Genomic DNA, 15,028 nt, shown 5'->3' on the forward strand with positions numbered 1-15,028 from the left:
AAGCGAACGTACAAAAACTAAGTCAAACGCCCTTTACAAAAAAAGGTAAAACAACGATGTTGGACGATTTTGAGTTTTTCGCCCTACTGCGGTACTTCCGCCTATGTCACACATGGCGTATTCTAGACAATATATGATTTTCTTCCGCTAGGCAATTCCTTACAATTCGCTAGACAGCCTTATTTCTCATCTGGGATCATGTAGAGCTCTTTTTAGAAACGGCACTGAAACTGACATTTGGACCTTCAACCCATTGGTCCATTATATGGAGAAAAATCCAGGAATTTTCCTCAAAAACCTTAATCTCTTTTCGACTGAAGAAAGAAAGACAAAAAATCGTATGATTTGGGGTGAGTAAATTATCAGGAAATTTTAATCTAAAATCATCAACTCATTCTCGTACAGTGCTGTTATTTTTTTCTGTCTGTATTCCTCTTTATCAATGCATGATGACTGATGCGCACTTTAAAAGTAAAAAATACTGAAGATCAAAGTCTGTTGAGCTTCAAGAAATCAATTAATCGCTGAATCCACCAGGACTTCTAAAAGTGAAAAAACAAGACTTGCTTGTTTGTGCACGTCCTGCTTTATCTGAACAGAGGAAAATGGCTCATTTGATTAGCAAAGTCATGTGATCAGAGAAAGAAGGCCACAGAAGATGTAGAAATCCAAATGACAAACTTCACAGAAACAATAAGATTTTTTCCTATGAAACATGCAAACATCAGCCATTTTTATGTTATTTTATTTTGAAACATTATAAACATAAAATACTGATCAAGAGACATTAAAGAGTAGATTTGGAAGAATAAAGATAGTGCTCAAGTAAATAAATAGAAAGTTAAGTCTTTATTATTTTCAAAGAAGAAAAATACATCTAATCTCTAAAGGTTTATTATCATTTATTTTACAGTTTAGTATTTTAACATTGCACTGATTTTGTTTCTTTAAATATTTTAATAGATTTGGCTCATTTTCCCTACATTTGTATGTGTATTTCTATCTGTTTTCAGGAGGCACACATATTCCACCTTTGGTCTGATACATGACCTTTAAAACTAAATTAACTCTCAAGTAAACATTGGCAGGTCTTGGCCCAAAACATACAGTAGTTCTGCATGTTGTTTGCTTTCAGGTGTCAAAATGCAGCCAATGGGTGACTGCCAGATTTTTTTTACAGTATGAGGCAGTGTAAAGACACTTCCTGGGTCAGGTTCACACAGACAATAACAAAGGGACTTTGAACGACAAAAACATACTGCAAGACGCATAATGGCATCAGCATATAAAGGTCAGTCTAAATTAAATAACTTAATGTGTTACAGGTAGTTTAATTTTTAGAAGAAGAAACAAACGCACTGCCGTCTGAGGTGCCAGTCAGGAGGGATAGGTCCAGATGTGTATGACAAGATATGACTGCACACTCAACTTGCAAATAGTTTATTTACCAACCTCTCAGCAAAAAGCCTTTATCAAGGTGACAAAGGCTTTTTGGCGAAACGTTGGTAAATAAACTGTTTGCAAGTTGAGTGTGCAGTCATATCTTTTCATACACATACAGGTAGTTTAATACCATACTGAGAAATTAATTGTATACACTCTAAAAAATGCTGGGTTGTTTCAACCCAAATTTGGGTCAAATATGGACAAACCCAACCGTTGGGTTAAAAAAATGCATTTAAAAATTTAACCGAATGGTTGGGTTTGTCCATTTTTGACCCAAACTTGGGTTGAAACAACCCAGCATTTTTTAGAGTGTACTGTGCTTTTTGTTGTGGCAATAAACAGTAAATCAGAAAGCAAATAGTGAATATAATCTTCATTAGTATTTAGTGGCCATGTTACAACCTTAAAGTTCTACTACATTCAGTTCTATTAATTCATTTTATAAACTATATTTGTATACAAGTACAGAGTTTGATGATTAAAATACAGTATGATGTTACCAAAACAATGGTGAGGGTTTGTCATCCGTCTTCTGTGTCAAGATGGAATCGCCATTCTTAAAAGGAATGTGGCACAGCCTGTTGCTCAAATATTTGTTTTACTGTCATTCACAATGTTTGCATTCATACGTCAGTTCTCACAATGTTAAATAACTTGAATAGCTAAAACATAATCATCCATTATTAAGTTTACTTAGAACTGACAGTGAGGCATGTAAGTGTTGGCTGCTCATCTATTATAGAGAATAAAGAAAAACGCTAATGAACTTTCCACTGTGTAATCATGATCTTTCAGATGTGGCGCTCCTACACAGCTAACAGAATTTTGTTATAGGAACATTCTCCAAATTCTCCAGTGTTGGTTCTGAGAATGTAAAAAACATCCAGTTTTCTTGAGGTTAGAGAAACATTTGATGTAAATTTTGTGAACAAGCACTGAAAGAAAGAGAAATAAGAACACAAACTACAACTTTCTTCAGCCACAGTCTTAGATGAACTCAAGATAAAAGACATTAAATCTCTGAAGATCTGATTAAACAACTCCACAAACAGCATTACCAGCTTCACTTATTACTAACCAGACTGACTTTATTTCTGTCACACGTCTACAGAAGCTCTTACTGAGAATTAACAGAAGTTTAGATGTTGATGTTTTGTTTGTCACCACCATGGAGATCAGTGTTTGTTTGACCCTTAACTTTTGTTGTATTGCTTCTTTATCAGCAATTGCAGGTATTTTCTGAAAACTTTTCTGTGTTGATAAAGCAAATCAACATGTCTATTTTAATGATCAACTGTTGAAAGTAAAGATTCTGAAAGCATTGGAGATCTCATAATAGATTTACAAAAAATTATATTTTACTATACCTGTGATATGATTGTTTCATTATAAATATAGGTATTATCTCTAAGTTGGACACCCCATGTCATGTCAACAAATAGAAAAGTCAGCAGCTGTTTATTATCATGTTAATTATTGCCTAAATTATTACATTATTTGCTAACCGCATTCTTTAAATGTTGACATGCATTCTCTGTAAAGCTGCTTTGAAACGATATGTATCGTGAAAAGCACTATACAAATAAATGTGAATTGAATTGAATTATTGTGTCTTTTGCCCCAGCAGCAGGGGCACTTTTTACCCCAAATACCATACTTTTACATATTCTTCTGTTTTTGAGACTTTTGTCTCAAAATATATTCAATAATTTAAGCAATTCTCATTTGCTACTTAATTGTACAACATTTTTTATAAACTTATTTTTAAAATTACTAAAATATTATCAAATTAGCACAGAATCAACTGCACTGCTGCCCACGATTACGTCGAAGATCAGATGATTTTCCATGTGCATCTCACGAAAAGTTTTGGAAAATGCATGCTGCAGGTTTTTTGTGCAATCAAGTTTTTGTGCAATTTAGTGCTTTAGAGGAAAATAAAATCAAAGGTGTCTTTAGCACCGTTGTACCTTAAAGGGTTAGTTCACCCAAAAATTAAAATCATGTCATTAATGAATCACCCTCATGTTGTTCCAAACCCGTAAGACCTCCGTTCATCTTCGGAACACAGTTTAAGATATTTTAGATTTAGTCCGAGAGCTTTCTGTCCCTCCATTGAAAATGTATGTACGGTATACTGTCCATGTCCAGAAAGGTAATAAAAACATCATCAAAGTAGTCCATGTGACATCAGTGTGTTAGTTAGAAGATTTTGAAGCATCAAACATACATTTTTGGTCCAAAAATAACAAAAACTACGACTTTATTCAGCATTGTATTCTCTTCCGGAATCCTTTCCATTGAAATGATTCCATTGAATTGATTCCATTGAATCCTTTCATCTGTCGGCGTTGGTAATGCACTTTTACGTCGCCGTGGTTGTTTTTGGCGATTAGGACATCCACGACATGCACACTTACGCACCATTTAAAAAAATATAGCAATACCCAAATACAAACAATGTAGAATAGCTTGAACACAGCGTGCGTCTCCCTCAGACTGTAAACGAAGCTCGGACGCACCGGATAACACGTCAGCAGCGTCTTACATCAGCAGCGTAGTCCACACTCCGGAGCAGAAGGGGGCGGTAATGCACCAATAAGCTGGATGCCAACTGCCGTAAAACAGGAAAGAAGAAGAGAGTTGAGAACGCGGATTGACAACAGACCCGGAAGAGAAGACAATGCTGAATAAATTCGTAGTTTTTGTTATTTTTGGACCAAAATGTGTTTTCGATGCTTCAAAAACTTCTAACTAACCCACTGATGTCACATGGACTACTTTGATGATGTTTTTATTACCTTTCTGGACATGGACAGTCTACCATACACACATTTTCAATGGAGGGACAGAAAGCTATCGGACTAAATCTGAAATATCTTAAACTGTGTTCCCGAAGATGAAAGAAGGTCTTACGGGTTTGGAACGACATGAGGGTGAGTCATTAATGACATGATTTTCATTTTTGGGTGAACTAACCCTTTAATGACATACTGTGCTCAACAGGTAGTGAAAATGCATTTTGTACAAAAAAGTCACAAAAGTAACATCTCAGCACATGAGTGAATAAATGGGTCTGGTGAAATAGCAAAAAAAAAAGCTCCAGCTAATGACACAAACTGTTTGACAGGTGATTTACAGCATCTGAGGATTGTACTGCTGGGAGTCTTTGGTACCGGAAAGAGTTCAACAGGAAATGCAATACTGGGACGAGAGGTGTTTAAAGAGAGCAGAACCAGAGAGAGTGAGAAACAGAGAGGAAGAGTAGAAGACAGAAACATCTCCATCATCGACACTCCAGGATTCTTCAACACTCACCTGAATGATGAAGAGATGAAGAATGAAATAATGAAGAGTATGTACCTCTGTTATCCTGGTCCTCACGTGTTCCTGCTCGTCATCAACCTGGAGAACTTTGAGGAGGAGCAGAGGAACATTGTGGAGCAAATCCAGGAGAACTTTGGAGCACAAGCTTTGAAGTTCACCATGGCGCTGTTTATTGGAAGAGAAAAAATAACAAATAGAAAATGGAGGCACTTTATGGATAGTAGAAAGTTTCAGAACCTCATCAGTCACTGCAGTAAATATCATGCAATCAACAGTAAACATGACATTATTCCAACTCACATCACAAAGCTTCTGGAGAAGATTGATGAAATCATCAATCAGAATGAAGGCCAGCATTATGACATTTCCATTTACTTGAGATCTCCAATAAAATGCAGAAAAGAGAAGATAAATCAAGAGAAAGAAACAAAAGTGCAAGAGACAAAACAAGAGCAGATAAAAATAGTGCAGGAGGCGATTCAAAGCACAACAAATGTGACTGAAAAGAGAGATTTTATTTCTCATGTGACACAAATTCAGAGAACTGATTTATATGAAGAGAGATGCTCCAGAGTTTCACGAGAAAACAAGAATGATGAAGAGGAGGCAGTAAAGCAATCACTGAGAAATTCTTTTGAAAATATGGGAGAAACAAATACAGTCCAGAAACCGGAAAAATACTGGAAAACCAGCAGAAAATGGGACCAGAAGGAGCAACATACAGTGTCAATACAACAACCTCCATCCCAAGCAGGTGAGAACAGTCTTATTAAACTTTTCCCAAATATCATTCTTAAAAATTTAATTAAACTTATTTTCTTATTCGTCTAATACTCAGTGTCACAGTCCACACTGAACACACACATTAAACCTGCAGAGTGCACAGATCTCAGGATCGTGATGGTGGGTAAAACTGGAGCTGGAAAGAGCGCAACAGGAAACACCATCCTGGGAAGAAAAGCATTTAAAGAAGAACAATCTGCTCAGTCTGTGACTGAGAACTGCCAACAATATAAGCAACAGGTGAAAGGTCAAATCATCTCAGTGATCGACACTCCAGGACTTCATGATACAAAAATGAGTAAAGAAGAACTGAAGGATGAATTAGTGAGATGTGTAGAAATGTCTGTTCCTGGTCCTCATGCCTTTCTTTTGGTTATCAGACTGGACGACAGATTCACAAATGAACAGAAACAAACAATGAAATGGATTCAGGAGAACTTTGGAGAAAAAGCTGAACGTTACACCATCGTTCTGTTCACTAGAGGAGATCAGTTAGATAAACCTATAAAGGAATTTCTGACAAAAAACATCCAGCTTAGTGTGCTAGTTAGTGAGTGTAAAGGCGGTTATCATGTTTTCAATAACAAAAATGAAGAAAATCGATCACAGGTCAGTGAACTTCTGGAGAAGATTGACCGAATGGTGGAGGAGAACGGAGGAGAGCATTACACAAATGAGATGTACAAGGAAGCTCAGAGGAAAATAGAGGAAGAAGAGAGGAGGCAGAGAGAGGAAGACGAAAGAAAGGAGTTAGAAGAAGAAGAAAAGATAAGGCAGGATGAAAGAATGAGGCTGTTGTATAAGGCTAAAGGTGTGGCCTTAGTGGGAGCAGGTGTGGCAGGTGTGGCAGTGTGTGCCGGAGTCGCTGGAGGGGGACTAAGTCCAGCTTTAATCTCAGGAGCAGCAGCAGCTGGACGTGCAGCACTGGCCTCTGCTGCTAAAGGAGAGACACTGTCTGAAGCTTTAATGGCAGGAGCAGTAGCTGCTGGAAATGCTGCACTGACCTCTGTTCTGCGGCATTAATGGGAGGGAAGAGCGAGAAATCATACCCCGGATTCGCTGACATGGATTAAGTCTAGACCCAGATTAAAATGCATGTTTGATCTGTTATAACTTGCACTTAGATATCTTAAAATATGCCAGTGCCATTGTTTTGTCTCAAGATGCACACCAGTAAAAGCCACTTAAATGCTCTAATCCTTAATCTAAGCCCTGGTTAAAGTACATCAGTGCACATGTCTTTTCCTTAAGCCTTCTGGTAGTGCCATTTTTATAATCCAGAACTGTCAAAACAAATTTAGAAGTGCAAACTGTTTGAGTCGTGACTCAAAAAAAAAAAAAAAAAAAAAAGCCATGACTTATTAAAGGGTTAGTTCACCCAAAAATGAAATTTATGTCATTAATTTCTCACCCTCATGTCATTCCACACCTGTAAAGGTGATGATACATGGGGCAACTTTTTGAGAAATGTTGCCGGGCAATGTTGCAGAGCGATGATTTTCTATCTGGATACTTTAGATTGAGATTTGTTTCCCCATTCTCAATGGGAAAGTGCCCAAGCATCATCGCTCGGCGACATTGCCTGGCAACATTGCTCAAAAAAGTTGCCCCGTGTATTTTGTTCATCTTCAGAACACAAATTAAGATATTTTTTGATTAAATCAGAGTGTACCTGTGCCATGCATAGACAGCAACGTCATTCGAGGTCCAGAAAGATAGTGAAAACATTGTTAACATAGTCATTGTGACTACAGTGGTTCAACCTTTCAAAATTTCATTTTTGGATGAACTAACCCTTTAACTAGTCAGCTAGATTTGAATTATCAAAAATTCGGATTACCCACCAGAAATCAAATGCATGTGCTATCCTAGAATTGTTTGTACTGAACATATCCAGACACATTTAATACAGTTCCTGCATCTTGTCATTTCATTCTCATTCATTATGAGCGGCATTTAGACTCAGCATTAACAGTAATGGGTGTAGATTGACGACATAATGAAAAGTTGAATTTACAACCTAACAATCTTCAGAGGGTTTATAAAAACTAGTATAAATGGTATAAACAAGAAAATAAAAACAGAATTGTATCATGTTTCAGTATGACAGTGTTTACTCAATATAGTGCACAATAAAGTCTTACGCAATCACTTGTGCTTCGGTACCAAACTACAAGTGATTGCGTAAGACTTTAGACTTAAAATAATGTATTATTTATTCATTATATTTTGAGTATTGTAATGTGTTCAAAGTGATTTCCATTGAGTCGATTCTGCATACAGCATGTATTGTACGAAAGCATCAATACCACTAAAAAATGCAGCCCATGGGCGGCCTTGACTGTAGTTTTCTCATATTATGAGTTAGTTTAGACACTTCTAGTTCTGTTGTTCAGGTTCACAGAGACAGATGGAGAGACTTTGAATGACAAAAACAAACTTGCATAATGGCATCAGCAATATCAATGTAAAGGTTAGTCTGAAACAACCAATTATGACACTCATAGACTACAGCTAATACTTAAGCTAATAATGCAGAGAATTGAATCATATACTGTGCTGTTTGTTTCTGGGGTAACACTTTAGAATACTGATCTACTGAACTACACAGGAACAAATGAGTAATGCATTATTAACTCTCTAGTAGTTACTATTCAGAGTTCCTTGTTAGTTAATAGTAGTTACTAGAGTGTTAATAATGCATTACTCAATTGGTCCTGGGTAGTTATTCATTAATGAAGGAAGGTGTTACTGACTATATCTACTGAGGTTCTTGGAAACATATTTTTAGTGTTTTATCAGCAGAACAATTCAAAAAGACTACAGCTACTCAGAATTACTGACTCCCAGAGTGACTGTCATTGTGGCATGAATACATTATGCAATTGCTTTGTCACGTTTTTTTTTTTTTTTTTTGCCAATTTTGTCTTATGTCAGTAGTAGCACAAAAAAACCCAAATAAAATTGTTACAATAAATAATAAATACAATGTTATTGTTGCCATTTTGCATGCTGAATGTTGTGTGTTACTCAAGCATGGTCAATTGCAAGATATTTTTTTCACAAATATAAAGGGATTGTCACACAACAGAAGAGGACAGACAGGTGAGAAAGTTTAAACAGACCAGAAAGTTAAAATCAGATGAAGACTTAGCTGAGTAGTAATCTGATATCTTTCCTTTGCAGATGCAGCTTGGGAAATGGTGGCTGGTGAACAGGATGGAAAATGACTGAAGGCAGATGACAGAGGACTGGATTTGTTGATTTCAGGTAAGGCAACTCAGGTAGTGATGGGACAGTTGATACCGGGGCTCCGATGCTCCGACGCAGTTTTCAAAGCACTATTGTATCACACACTGTACAGATGCTTGACAATATGAAATGACAATACCACGTGATTGATGACGTTTGAAGCTTCGAACTTCATGTACAGGTGCTGGTCATATAATTAGAATATCATCAAAAAGTTGATTTATTTCACTAATTTCATTCAAAAAAGTGAAACTTGTAATTTATTCATTACACACAGACTGATATATTTCAAATGTTTATTTCTTTTAATTTTGATGATTATAACTGACAACTAAGGAAAATCCCAAATTCAGGATCTCAGAAAATTAGAATATTGTGAAAAGGTTCAATATTGAAGACACCTGGTGCCACACTCTAATCAGCTAATTAACTCAAAAGGCCTTTAAATGGTCTCTCAGTCTAGTTCTGTAGGCTACACAATCATGGGGCAGGGATGGGCAGTATTTCAGATACATGTATTTGAAATACAAAATACTATTTTGTATTTTGTATTTTAAAGCCTTTGGAAAAAATCAAATGTAATTTGTATTTAAATACATTTAAGATGAGTATTTTTGTATTTTCAAAATACTCAAAATACTTTGAGACAGTCAACCTCTTTATCAGGGTGTTGTTTTCATGCATCAACTAGTTCAGACCAGGTTCAGACCAGACACGCCAACCGCCCTGCCAACAACGCTGTACTGTTCGTTCAAACCGCCGCCGACGGGAGGGTCAAAGTAAATGACAAGTCGCGTCAACCAATCGGAAGCCTCTCAAGCGAGGACCTCTACATTCCAATTGGTTGCCTCCGAACAGCGTCATAGCTCATTACCATAAAGTTAACCTGATTTCAACTCTCCTCGACGCTCTCACCGTCCAAGACGCACCGCGCCGCTCTCGCCGGAGCTCGCCGCCGGCTCTCATTGAAAATGAATGACTAGCATCACTTTGACGCTCTCGCCGCCGGCGGTGTGAACACACAGTTAGGCTTTTATGCTTGACGTGCTCTCCATTGTATAATTCTGTGAAAAACGACAGAGGGCGACTCTGAGTAATTGTTCTCCAAACCACCAAAAAGCAGCAATGAGAGGAAGTAGTTTGCCGAATAATTTGTCAAACACCTCTTATACTATGTCAAACACTCATCTTGTGAGAAGTTTGTGAATAAATGTATTTCTTCACATGTAAACTGATTAGGTTGTAGGTCATTTTGACGACACATGTGAAAAAGTTTTTTAGTACACTTCTTAAACCCTACCCAAATAATCAAGTTAAACCCAGTAAACTTGAACTTGTGACTTGAGACATTAGAACAAAACATATTAATATGATAACATATGTATAAAACTAAATTGAACAATACTGTGTTATATATGTTTTTTAATTCATTAATTATTTTATTTCAATTAACGATTGTATTAAACACCGACCATTACTTTATTCATTATTTCTGCTATGCAGGCTCATTTTGTAAATGTAATCATTTTAAATTTTACAAACATGGTGCTTTATGAAAATGTAACTGGACACATTTCCAAATTGTGATTGTGTTTACCCATCTATGCAAATGTTTGTTTATGTAGAGACGAAATAATTAGGTTAATCATTGTCTGTCTCCATCAGTTTAGTGTAGTGATTGTGTGCATTTGTGATGACAATGATGAAATATACACTACACTTTTAGTTTTATTGTTCACCAAAAAAAGTGCCAAATGATTTCTAATTAAAAAAAAAATTATTTTAGATAAACTTTATATTTTCTAATTATGTATATAGAAACAAATAAACTTTACATTAAATAAATATAAAAGTTACTATACTACTTGCGTTAAAAAAAAGCATCAAAAGAGTTTGAAATTCAGTTTTTGCTGTGGTATCAAAACTGATATTGATAATTGTGAAACCATGCCATATTGCAACGTAGGCGGGACTCAGGTAGGGATCCAAATGCAAAGCTTTATTTACAGTGAGCGTAGTCATACAGGCAGGGTCAAACGGGAGTAAACGGGAACAACAAGGAACAGGCAGAATCGTAGTCAGGGTGCAGGCAATGGTCAGGACAGGCAGCAACGGGTCAACAAACAGGAGACAGGCAGGAACGGTAACACAGGACAGGCAGACAGGAAATAACGCTTGGAAATGCAACACTTGGGAAAACAAGACCTAGCAACAAGGTGGTGTGTGTGTGAGTGTTTTATAGTCCATGTAATGTGCTGCAGGTGTATGTGGCAACTGGCGATTGGACAGGAGTGTGTGCATGTGACTGATGATGACTGGCAAAGAGGATGATGGGAACTGTAGTCCGGAACTTGACAGGATTCATGACAGAATGTCCCCCTCCCGGAAGGCGCGTCCTCGCGCCGTAGATGGCACAACTGGGGAGGGGGGTGGGTGCCCTGGAGACCTACAGGCAGGAGATACTGGATGTGCAGGTGGGTACGGAGGTCTCCAGGGCAGGTCCAGGAACTCAGGCAGCCATAGTGGGCCGGCGGCCTCGGCGGGTCAGGTGCCACGGGCGGCCACGGCGGGTCAGTTGCCACGGGCGGCCATGGCGGGTCAGGAGCCTCGGGCAGCCACGGCGGGTCAGATGGCCTGGGCAGCCACGGCAGGTCGGGTGGCTTGGGCAGCCACGGCAGGTTAGGCGGCTTGGGCAGCCACGGCAGGTCGGGTGGCTTGGGCAGCCACGGCAGGTCGGGTGGCTTGGGCAGCCACGGCAGGTCAGGTGGCTTGGGCAGCCACGGCAGGTCGGGTGGCTTGGGCAGCCACGGCAGGTTAGGCGGCTTGGGCAGCCGCAACAATGAGTCCATAAATGGCCCTAGTAGTTCAAAGTCTGAAAATGGCAGTGTCCAGGCAAGGTCCCCACCCACAAGCTCCCCACCCTCAGGTATACTGCCCCCCCCCAAAAAGTTCTTGGGGATTTCAGCGGGGTCCGTAACGGGCTCGTGGGCAAGGAGTTCGGGTGGCGCCGGCAGCAGGGCAGACGTATTAGGGAGAGCGGGCAGCTCGGTGACGACCTCCGTGTCTGTATCAGAGAGAGCGGGCAGCTCTGGGACGGCAGCGGGCTCGTACTGCTCTGGGACGGCAGCGAGCTCGGGCTGGCATACAGTTTCAAAGTCAATTGCGCTCGAGTGCATCCTCCACGCACGTAGGACAGCCAGAACATAAAAAGTGAAAACAGCCCTCTTGGCCATGGCAGGACTAACAAGGAGAGTGGGCTCTGGAGCGGACTCACTGGCTGCAGCCAACTCAACGGCTGGAACGACCCCTACGTCCACAGACACCGAAGGGGCGGCCATCTTGCCCGTGGGCACTGGCAAAGCAGCCATTTTGTCCATCGCGTCCAGGGCGCTTGAGTGCGTTGCAACAGGCGAGCTTGAGAGCGTTGCAACAGGCGAGCTTGAGAGCGTTGCAACCGGCGAGCTTGAGAGCGTAGCAACCGGCGAGCTTGAGAGCGTAGCAACCGGCGAGCTTGAGAGCGAAGCGGCAGACTGGCTTGAGAGCGAAGCGGCAGACTGGCTTGAGAGCGAAGCGGCAGACTGGCTTGAGAGCGAAGCGGCCGGCGGGCTTGAGAGCGAAGCGGCCGGCGGGCTTGAGTGCGAAGCGGCCGGCTGGCTTGAGAGCGAAGCGGCCGCCGGGTTTGAGAATGAGACGGCTGGTGTATGCTTGGGAATACCAGCCGCCCGTGCTGAAATCAGCGGTGGGTCAACCACACTGGAACGTAATCCTTGCCGTTCTCTGACTGATCTAGAGACGTGACGTGGCTCTGGGCGATCAGTGGCGACGTGACATTGCTCTGGGCGATCAGCGAAGGCGTAACGTTGCTCTGGGCGATCTGCGAAGGGAAGACGGTGCTCTGGGCGATCAGCGGCGACGTGACATTGCTCTGGGCGATCAACGAAGGCGTGACGTTGCTCTAGGTGATCAGCGAAGACGTGACTTGACTCTGGGCGATCAGCGGGGGTATGAACTGGCGTTGTTGTTGTCGTAGACGCCATCTTGTGAATGTCCTCTTTAGCGGCAGCCATTATGTGATGCAACGTGGTGTCATGTTCCTCCGCGACACCCACGGTAAAACTAGAGCCACTCAGCTGCAATGCGAGGACAATATATTGCTCCAACGACCCCTCAGGCTGATGCAATGGCATGACGGAACTGAGCAGGTCAGATAGTCCACCGCGGAAGAATATCATGAGGCACACCTCATTAAAACAAGTTAACGGTGCCAGTTCTATAAAGTCCATGACATACTCCTCAATGGTTCTCTCTCCTTGACGGAGACACATTAATTGAGCAGACGGATTCATGATAGCTGAGACTGGAACACTCACCAAGCTGCTGGATCTGAGGATGGCTAGGTCTTCTGTAACGTAGGCGGGACTCAGGTAGGGATCCAAATGCAAAGCTTTATTTACAGTGAGCGTAGTCATACAGGCAGGGTCAAACGGGAGTAAACGGGAACAACAAGGAACAGGCAGAATCGTAGTCAGGGTGCAGGCAATGGTCAGGACAGGCAGCAACGGGTCAACAAACAGGAGACAGGCAGGAACGGTAACACAGGACAGGCAGACAGGAAATAATGTTGTAGTTGTAGTTTTTTATTTCCTACAGGGCAAGGGAAGGGAAGAGGTATGTAAAATTAAAACGAAAGTTTCTAAGTACTCGCACACATCTAAATGCTTTTTGGCATTCAGAATAGGCCCAGATAGATTTCAGCCTAATAGGGATACCTGCACTGAATCTTCAATTTCACATGTATTTTGTGTATTTTCAAAATACAAAATACTGTATTTGTATTTAAATACATTTTCCCACACAGTATTTTGTATTTGTATTTAAATACATTTTTCCACACAGTATTTTGTATTTGTATTTTAAATACATTTCCATGTATTTATGCCCATCTCTGTCATGGGGAAGACTGCTGACTTGACAGTTGTCCAAAAGACGACCATTGACACCTTGCACAAGGAGGGCAAGACACAAAAGGTCATTGCGAAAGAGGCTGGCTGTTCACAGAGCTCTGTGTCCAAGCACATTTATAGAGAGGCGAAGGGAAGGAAAAGATGTGGTAGAAAAAAGTGTACAAGCAATAGGGATAACCGCACCCTGGAGAGGATTGTGAAACAAAACCCATTCAAAAATGTGGGGGAGATTAACAAAGAGTGGACTGCAGCTGGAGTCAGTGCCGACTGAGAAACCAAAGACTGTTACTGAGTTTTTGAAATGAGCGCATGCGTAAGAACAACCCCCCTCCTTTGAAGGAACGCCTCCCAAAACTCGTAAACACTCGTATTGGAACACGAGTGTTTTCCACCGGCATTCGCTGTGTTGCGTTAGTGGATTCATTATGTCGGACTCACCGCAGGTAACTCATAATCTGCAGTTGTTACTCCTGTCTCCTGACAAAAACATTGCATGCGGCGCCTGTGGAGTGTGGAAAGTTACTGGAGCGCGCAGCCACGCATGTCTCGCACAAGGAACGTCACGTCAGTGATTGACAAGCCAGAGGGCCAATCGTTTACGCGATGATCGCGTAATAATATTCCTTTCAGTGCACCTAATAAATAGTCTTTTATCAGTTAGTAAAGACAGTTTCAAGTAATATTGCAAAAATGTATAAAACAAAACATCCTCTTTAGCACCTTTAAACCCCTTAATTCTCAATAACAACTTTTGTAGATGTCTAACATAAATAAAGTCAATCTGGTTAGTAATACGTGAAGCTGGTAATGCTGTTTGTGGAGTTGTTTAATCAGACCTTCATAGATTTAATGTCTTTCATCTTCAGTTGATTTCATCTAAGGCTGTGGCTGAAGTCAGTTGTAGTTCTTGTGTTTCTGCTCGTCTGTTTTTCTGTTCTCTTCTTTCCTTCAGAGATTCTGCTTTTAAACAGACTTATTAAGGCTCAGATGACTTTATATTAAATATTTTAAAGATTTTGTGGCTCAGATAAGGTCCAGTTCTGGTTTATTTCTTTGCTCTTGGATGACATGTGGCATTGCTGTGGCCAGCTTGTGGCTCAGATCTGGCAAACAGAAACGGCCCACATAAGGACCATAATTCATTGCAGCATGTGGGCCAGATCAAGTTCTCTTCAATATCTGTCTCTGACACAAACACGATTCATCCACAATGTGTGTAACCGGTCTTTATGGCTCTTTGACTGATCAAAAAACGC

At 40.6% G+C, this 15,028-nt stretch overlaps 1 protein-coding gene across 2 annotated transcripts in view; it reads left to right on the forward strand.

The window, feature by feature from the left end:
- The first annotated feature begins 1,240 nt into the window (after positions 1-1,240).
- LOC137031523 (GTPase IMAP family member 8) overlaps positions 1,241-15,028 on the forward strand; it is a 28,568-nt gene continuing 14,780 nt past the window's right edge. The window contains exons 1-3 of one of the 2 annotated variants that reach the window (XM_067402530.1): positions 1,241-1,291; positions 4,577-5,527; positions 5,612-8,826. In XM_067402530.1, coding sequence (XP_067258631.1) covers positions 1,273-1,291; positions 4,577-5,527; positions 5,612-6,579 — 1,938 coding nt within the window. In that variant the 5' untranslated portion in view covers positions 1,241-1,272 and the 3' untranslated portion in view covers positions 6,580-8,826. The remainder of the gene's footprint in view (positions 1,292-4,576; positions 5,528-5,611; positions 8,827-15,028) is intronic. The other variant, XM_067402531.1, reaches the window with a different exon arrangement.

The sequence above is a fragment of the Chanodichthys erythropterus genome, chromosome 12, assembly GCF_024489055.1.
Source record: "Chanodichthys erythropterus isolate Z2021 chromosome 12, ASM2448905v1, whole genome shotgun sequence".
NCBI classification, from domain to species: Eukaryota; Metazoa; Chordata; class Actinopteri; order Cypriniformes; family Xenocyprididae; genus Chanodichthys; species Chanodichthys erythropterus.